Genomic DNA, 8,875 nt, shown 5'->3' with positions numbered 1-8,875 from the left:
AATTGATACACTTATTAAATATACATTGCATATGTATGAATGATAAATTAATTAGGGACAATACACCCAACTTTAGAGTATAATAGAGATAAATTATGTTCACACTTGTATTATTGGGTAAGAATCACATGCCATATTCTTTTTGTCAATTATGTACAAAACACCGAACTTTATTATATAATTTAAAGATAAATTATGTGCACACTTGTATTATTGTATTATTGGGTAATGATCACATGCCATATTCCTTTTGGTTTAGTGCCTTTTTATGAAGGATTTTCCTTGGATGAATGTAGGGGATGGAAAGTGCATTATAATAGAGTTAGTATAATGTAAAAATTTACTTTTAGAATTATGTTTTTGGTTAATGGGTATAAAAAAGTTTTGAAAGGATTGAAAAATATTTAATAAAGGAAAAATATATGTATGAATGAGAAATTAATTAGGGACAATACACCCAACTTTAGTGTATAATAGAGATAAATTATGTGCACACTTGTATTATTGGGTAAGAATCACATGCCATATTCTTTTTGTCAATTATGTACAAAACACCGAACTTTATTATATAATTTAAAGATAAATTATGTGCACACTTGTATTATTGGGTAATGATCACATGCCATATTCCTTTTGGTTTAGTGCCTTTTTATGAAGTATTTTCCTTGGATGAATGCATGGGATGGAAAGTGCATTATAATAGAGTTGGTATAATGTCACAATTTACTTTTAGAATTATGTTTTTGGTTAATGGGTATAAAAAAGTTTTGAAAGGATAGAAAAATAGTTAATAAAGGAAAAATAATAGCTAATGCAAAAGCTAGACAATGATAGTACTTCATCCAAGTTTCTCCACAACAACAAAAAAAAACAAACATAAAAATAACCAACCCACAAACAACCAAAGGGTCAACAACGTACATAACAATTGGTCCTTTCCTAGTAGTTGGTACACACAAGATGTGCTATAAGAAACAAATATGTGTTTAGGCAAACCTTTTTCCTTCTTTGGACAACTGTCTAAGACACACTATTATCGGAATCCTTAAATTAGGGGAAGAGGAGAGGAGAATCTTGTATGTCACCTAAACTTGATCCACCATACATTGAGAAGAAGACCATCTAACCAAAGAAGAACTCAACATGAGGGTTTGCAAAGTGGTCTCAATATTGGATATTTCCAAATGATGTTTATTAACATCCCAAAATAAAAAAATAATAGTAAAAATTATATTAAACCATATTGTAGCATGAAATGTACATTATAGTATATCACAATTTCATGTACTTACAATTTTTTCATACGGTTTCTTCGATTTTTTGGGACAAGGGGATGAAGGACAAATAAAAATCCTAAAATTTTGGAACAATGTGAGAATGATTATATCTAATGATATGCCATAATTTACACAAAATGTACATAATTAAACAATAAATACACAATTGAAAATAAACTACATAATTGATAAGTTATAACGATTAAACAACACAAAAATTGTCAAATCATAAACCAAGATATAATCAAATCTCAATATAATGATAGCTAAAAATCCAAATCCTTTACAAATATTCTAAGAGTTCAAAGTACCAAACTACAAAGAAACATGCCAATAAGTACTAGATAATAAAATATAGAGAAATAGAATAGAACCATCAAGATTTAAATAACTTAATTAAATAGTAGTTAGAGTTGTGAATATTCAACAATGTAAATCAAATGATTTTGTTATTAGAGTTTTGGGTATTTGATCCTTAATAAAAAACAGTGTAAATCAAATAAATAGAAATAAAAATGACGTGTAGATTCCAAAATAATAGAAACAATAAAAATAAATAATAACCAACATAATATCTTACAAAACCGCTACTTTCATTACACCTTGCTGGAGATCAATATGCTGTCCAAAGCTCCTATCAAGCAGTTGGGATGCTGGCAAAATTTGTAGAATGCTGCTCTGCAACTATTATTTCAAACCAAACCTTTATGAAAGCTTAGACAAAGGCTATACAAAAGATTTTATCAATAACGAGAACCATAAAAACTGCAGAAAGCTTATTGGCCCGTGTAACGAGAACCTGTCTGCTAAATACATTAAGTAAATTCAATATCTTCATAAATCATATATTTAGCAGGAGAGATATCAACTTAAAACATCTAATCTAAAATATAACTGGAGAAAACAAACCAATATTTTCTTGGTTTGGTAGATATATTTAATAGCAAGTAATGACATCTGTTGTTCTACTATTCTATATATCCACAAATTCATCACTTCTTATTATTTATATATTGCTAAGGAAAATAGATTTCTGAAATATCATGATTGTGTCTGGTAAAAGTTTATTATATCTTGCTATATACTGATGTAGAAGAATCGTGTACAATCAATAAACAACTCTTTTTGTTCTCATGATTTTTCAAACTTTAAAAGAACTACCATCTTAACCACGAAGATGCATCTGAAGCCTCCATTTTTCTATGATGAGGAGTACGATATTTAGGATAAGGAGAAGAACTTGAATAAGTACTTGAATCAGGAGATCTAGGTGGACAAGGAGAAGGTCTAGGTGGATAAGGAGAAGTAATTGATCTAGGTGGATAAGGAGAAGATCTAGGTGGATAAGGAGAAGTAATTGATCTTGGTGGACAAGGAGAAGATCTAGGTGGATAAGGAGAAGTAATTGATTCTGTTTTAGGATAATGATATCTAGAACTATTTGAACAAGGAGAACTAGTTTGAGAATTCCAACAATGACTGGAAGAACACCTTTGACTACAATTATTGAGATTACTTTTACTCCAACTAGGAGTGGAAGCACGCTTTTGAGCAGAATTAGGGGTACTATTTTGAAGCTCTCTACATGGAGTTGAAGGACCCATTTGAAAAGGGTTAGGAGTATTAATTTTAACATTGGGTGTTACAGAAAACCTCCTTGGAGTCGAATTCATTTGTTCTTTATCAGCTTTCCAAATAGTGCATATCTCGCCAATTTCATTCAGTGGTGTTGTAGATGAGATCAAGCGATTTCTTTTAATCCACTTCTCCAATTTGTGTAGAAATGGGCCAACCATAAAATACTTGTTATGTTTTTTTCCCATGATTTGGAGTGGATGCCAAGCAATTTCACTGACTTCCTTTTTGGTCCTTGGTTCAAAAGGATATTTCTCATCCACTCCTCTGATAATATACAAAACCATTCGTTTCTTCTCTTCAGAATGCTCAATGAGGTCATTGATATTCAAAAATGGGCTTATATCATATCCTACCTCTTCCATGGTTTCTCTAATAGCACATATGTGATCTTTTTCATCAGGATCTTCCCTCTTTCCCCTAGGAAAACTCCAAGAATTACTCTTCCAGCCCTTCACAAGCAAACACCTCTGATGGGACTGGTCCAAAATTATTGAGCCCGCAACTGGAACGGAGTGCTTAAAGGCCTTGAATTCATCAAGTATATCATCTACATGGTTGGCATGGTAAATTTTAAATGCATCACAACTCTTAAAGAAAAGATAGGTGAAGTCCTTTATGCTAAGGGACTTGAAACGAGGATCTTGATCTACTATATTGTCCTCATAGTGCCAATGAGCTTGCTCTACTTGAAACATTAGGCTTGGCATGAAGTCTACTTCGTCTGGATTCATATCTTGAACAAAATTAACATACAATTCTTTCATGATCTCCTCTGAAGGATAAAGATACCCAAAAGATGTGCTACTCCTAGTGGAATTTCTTTCCATTCTAGATCTAGATCGAGAAATCCTACACTTACTATTGGGTGTCATTGGTGAAGGGCCAAGAATACCAGAAATGACACCCTTACTATTTGGTGTTTGGGGAAGAGAGCATTTTCGCCATTGGGGAGGAGGATCCAACATTTTATCTTGGAGTTTTGGGGAAGGAACATATTTCGAACTTTTACAAATGGAGGGGATGCTTCGAAATGCGCTCATTTTGCTTCTCTGGTCCCTTCCTAGAAGAATAACAAGATGGATGCCAAAATACTAGTGATAATGGTTGAATAAATACAAACTTACGTCCTTCATGGGACAAGATCAAGGGTCATGTCTGTTAACTTAGCCTTTGCAGACCTACGTGAATGGTAGATTTTGTCTTTGTTGATTTCAACTTGTTAATGTAATTTACAATACCATCGTTAAGTTTAACCAAAAAATATTAAAGAAAAATAATTTTCATCGCCATCAAAATCTGTACAAGAAATTCTATCTTATCTTCTTTCTTTTCTTAAAATCTCATTAAGAAATTTTGTGCGATACAGAAGAGAATCCCATCTGAGAAATCTAATTCATCAGTACATTGATGCCCAGATTAAATGGACTGTTGGCATAGATTTTCTATGACGTCTTATTGTACTGTACGGTTAGAATACAATTGCTAAATCTATTACAATTTCCAAAACTAATAATGGCGAAAACGTTTGATACTGTATAAGTATCTATGCACTGTGTCAAAATATTATATTTTGTCAGGAGATTATTTATGTTTGGTGTTTTGTAAATGCTGCAATGTCCAATGGCATGGTATCTTCCATGTTGATTAAGCTGTGTTCATGGCATTTGTTATATTAGTTCTGCCGAGGACGATTTGAGGTGAAATCGCATTATTTTCAGTACATTTCATTTGGTTTCGCCAGAGGAGATTTAATTTAAAATAAATACTTGTGTTTAGCCTCAGGCAGTTTCTCTCGAAAGTTCAGATTTGCACAGTTTTAACTTCGACAAGCTCATTTCATTTGCATTTGGCATCATTTACGTCAATTCTGAAAAGAAGCAGCTCATTGCCTGGATTCAAATGAAAATGTAACCTTTTTCCCCTTGTGAAAAATGGTGATTTTTGGTCAAAGAACAGTGGTTTTTGAGGGTTGGTTCTATGATCAAGGGTTCCATTTGCGACCAGTGTTTTCAGGTGAGTTGTTGGATTTGTTTTAGCCGTGTGTTGGTATGTATTGTGTGTTTGCTGCTTCAAATTTAGGCAAGCTGCTATCACTTGTTGCACGGTGGAAATGTTGACAAGATCATAGATAACCAAATGCAATATTTCCGAAACTTTTTTGCGTCATCTTACCTTAGTACTTGTAATTCCCATCAATATTTTCATACAGTTAAAAATAATTGGTTGCTGTCAGAGCATGGTTGCAGGGCTCACACTTTTGTCCCTCGTCAAAGGCTACCTATGCCTAATTGACTGCCCAGGTTTGAACAAAATGTCTGCTATAAGTTTTCTAATATTCATTGCTGGTTCTCCATTCATATCCTTAACCAAGGCCCACATATGTAGCATCCAAATTCTCATACTGATACAGGGGCTGGTAATTTGTTGCAAAATAAAATCTTCAAAATTTGATGAGAAAAGCCCTAACTTACAGTATATTAATCCAAAATATATACATTTTAAACTCTCGGAGACCATCTATGAGTTTGTGCGTTCTGCAGTAATCATACAACATAATTAAACATTTTGTGTTTTGCTGATTTATTTTCAAAAGCACCCAAAAATGCTTATTTCATCTCTCTGTTGAAAAAACATTCGGACCATTCCTATGCCCTTATTATAATAGTAGGCAGCGAACTCAATCGATTTGATTCAGTGGAAAGGGATTCATGCTTCCGATTTGACTCCATTTTGATAGTCCATTCATCTCCGGATAACCTGTATCCCAAGTCCAGTTAGCGAACTGCCCGTAGGGGTGGGGTGGGGGAATAGCTTAAGAGTGTCGGGCAGACCCGTAGGGCCCCTATAATTCCCCATGAATGCACACTTCATTATTCTGCAGGGTAATAAGATGTGCACTTCCACCTTCCATTGAACCTGAGCCCATCCCAACTCTGAGTACATCCGCCCCTGCATCTATCAAATTCTTGACCTGGTAAGTAGGTAGTTACCACATTTCCAGCAATAACATCAATTCCACAGTAACCCTTTCTGAAGTACTTGTCTTCCAATTTTAAGATCAAGTATCCTATACATGGGATTCAAATTAGTGATTTGAGAAACGCAATTTAACAAAAGGTAAGAGTTTTCTTCATCATTTGCTGTTAAGAATTTCTAATATAGCACTGCTAAAGTCCTGTCTCATTGAAATGCCAAAAAAATCGCAACATTCAGATGGAGCCAATAAATGAACAAAAACTCACCAGATTTTGATTTGTAAACTACTATTCAAAATTTTAATGCATTTGATTATTGGAAGAGCTAAGAAATGGAAATGCTATACCTATGGTGAGGAATACATGCATCTTTGTCCTGAAACAATTTGGGCATGTAAAAATTCATAGAATGCAAGCACTTATATTTAGCAGACCCTCATTTATCTGTACAGGATAAAATCGCTTCCAAGTAATTTGGTATTTGTATGAACATTCAGAGTGTAAAATAGCTAATGATGTGATCTTGCACTGCTTATAGTGTGTATCAGTTTTAAATGATTCTGATTGTAAATGACACAGACCAGAACCCAGGTGGAACATATGTAATACATGAAGGTAGGCGACACAGTTATGTCTTCTTCTTTACACCTACCACTAGGTAGTCTCGCACAAGTACAGATGCATATGCCAACAAATGGCAGGGAAAAAGCTGCACACGTTATAACTCTTCCTCCATGCGTTCAACGTCGGTACTGCACTGGTAATCATTTATATGAAACCCTATTCACAAGATCAAAGGATTTTCTAAAGGAAATAAATGTTTCCATACGACAATTAATTAATATTTAGGCTTTCAAAGTTTGAGATGATTATTATGGAAAGCAATTTTTTATTAAATATTAGTAAGTACTTAAATATACTATAAAAAATGGTCAGTTTTATGGCTAATATTCTTAAGAATTATATTTAAAAAATATTTTGATTGTTTATAAATACAATATAAATAAGTATATGAGTCATCTACATTTATATTATTCCATAGTCCATAAATGTAAAGCAATTACTCAAGCTTACTATAATATAGATTTGCATCACATATTTGGGCAATTACTTTTACATTTTTTCTACAATATAACAATCTAATAAATTTATTACTTATACTTATTTCTTAAATTATTGTTTTTATTAACATTTGAATTTTGATATATTTCAATTTTGTATTTAATTTATTTATTTTAATTTTTAATTTAAATTTAAATTTTAATTAATTATATAGTTTTTTAATAAAATAAATTATTATTTTATAAATTATATATTTTTTTAACATTTAGATTTCGATATATTTCGAATTTGTTATCTCTATCTCTCTGTCATAGTGCCACATATATCTCTATTTCCTACTCTCTCTATCTCTCTCCCTATATACTTATCTATCTCTTCAACTCTTTCTCTCTTTCTCTATTTGTCAATCTCCTTATCTATATCTTTCTACTTTTATCTATCCCTCTACCTTTAGCAATCTCTCTATCAATTTCTTTCCTCTTCTTCCTCCCCTCTATCTTAATCCCAACTCTTATCTACTCCAAACTAATGGTAGGAACTTGATGCTAGTCTTTTTAATGGTATAATTTGTAAAGCATTACTTGCCAAAAGCCACCTCTACCTTGCCTTTTCTCTTCTACCTTTCACATTTCTAACTCTCGGCAGGAACATGACACTATGCGTCTCTTGTTGTATTAGGTTTCTTGCGATTATTCTTTTTCATGTTGATATGTTTTGTGGTTGACTTAAAAGCAAGTGAAATGGCTGTAGGGTGATTTTGTTTCTAAAATTATTCAGCTTGACATTAATAATCAATGCCATCATTGATGTCATTTCGCTTTAAACTATTTTTTTGTTATGTTTAGCATTTCATTTTAAAAACTTAGTATTATATTTTATGAAAATCAAAGTGTAATATACATATCAAAGAATTCAATTCATTATCAAAGGCCTAAATACTTTGAGATACTCATGTACTTCATCTAAGATTTGATTCATGATTACATAGAAGATCTTCAATATTATCTAATTGTAGAATATACATATTCACCAATCCATTCATTGAAAGAAGGTTCCTTCATTTGTGAGATTTGTTTGGGGTCTGGCCAATGTCCACTTTGGGGGGCGGGGGTGAGGGAGGTAGAAGGGATTCTTAATCCTTTCATTTCTCTCTATTCTAGAGGTTCTCTTCTCTCTCTATTTTGAGATGGAATGCTTCCTTTTTGAGTGGGCTCCTTGTCTTTGTGGGCTATGGTCATTGCATATCTCTCAAAATCTCTAGTTTGTATTTATTTATTCATTTACAATTTTATAACTTATTTCTCTTTTAAAATTTTCTTGTGTTTTGCATGTATGTGAGATATATAACACATGGTGCTTTATTTAGAAAGAAGTCTATTCCACACCCACTTGTGGCCCTCATACAATCATTGTAGCCCAAAAGTTTCACGGGGGCCTAATTAATGAAATGAGACCTCTTCTAGGATAAACCCCCCTATTAATGTTTTGGCACTATTAATTTGATGACATGAGGGTTTTTTCCAAAATTATCCTTTCTAGACCTTTACATTACATGAAATTGGCATTTTTTTGTAACTTTTAAAGACTGCATAGTTGTAACAACGCCACGTTGTTGCGAAGTTCCTATCAAATGCTAGTAGGATGTCCTTGTTCTTTGGATTTTTGACAAATTGAGAATAACATTTAAAATTTGATCTAATGTGAGGAATGAACTATTGACCATTTTCTAAATTACATTAAATGGTGCTACCATTTTTACCATGATTTATGTGGATTAGTTAGATAAAGTTCAAATGTGTCAAATATTACCTCTATTACTTGGTTTGAAACCCTCACTTATTACAATTTTGGTAGTTTATATGTCACATATATTTTCAACTAAGATACTAGTGTTACACATTTTGAAAGTCCAAAAGTGACAAT

At 32.6% G+C, this 8,875-nt stretch overlaps 1 protein-coding gene across 1 annotated transcript; it reads right to left on the bottom strand.

The window, feature by feature from the left end:
- Positions 1 to 1,992: 1,992 nt before the first annotated feature.
- LOC131875237 (mRNA-decapping enzyme subunit 2-like) lies at positions 1,993 to 3,742 on the bottom strand. The gene is made up of 2 exons (XM_059219308.1): positions 2,769 to 3,742; positions 1,993 to 2,080 (listed from the first exon to the last, which is right to left on the bottom strand). The coding sequence occupies exons 1-2, from the start codon at positions 3,740 to 3,742 to the stop codon at positions 1,993 to 1,995; spliced, it is 1,062 nt and encodes a 353-aa protein (XP_059075291.1).
- Between the last annotated feature and the right edge of the window lie 5,133 nt (positions 3,743 to 8,875).

Source organism: Cryptomeria japonica, chromosome 4 (assembly GCF_030272615.1).
Source record: "Cryptomeria japonica chromosome 4, Sugi_1.0, whole genome shotgun sequence".
NCBI lineage: Eukaryota > Viridiplantae > Streptophyta > Pinopsida > Cupressales > Cupressaceae > Cryptomeria > Cryptomeria japonica.
Note: the sequence above shows the minus strand (reverse complement) of the source record. Positions and strands in the feature narration are given on the sequence as shown.

Bases quoted from the DNA above. Each gene is read 5' to 3' on its own strand.
- LOC131875237 (XM_059219308.1), bottom strand. From the start codon at position 3,742: ATGGAAAGAAATTCCACTAGGAGTAGCACATCTTTTGGGTATCTTTAT. The intron at 2,081-2,768 runs GTGTTCTTCCAG...TGTATTTAGCAG, and splicing joins CTCAATAATTGTAGTCAAAG to ACAGGTTCTCGTTACACGGG.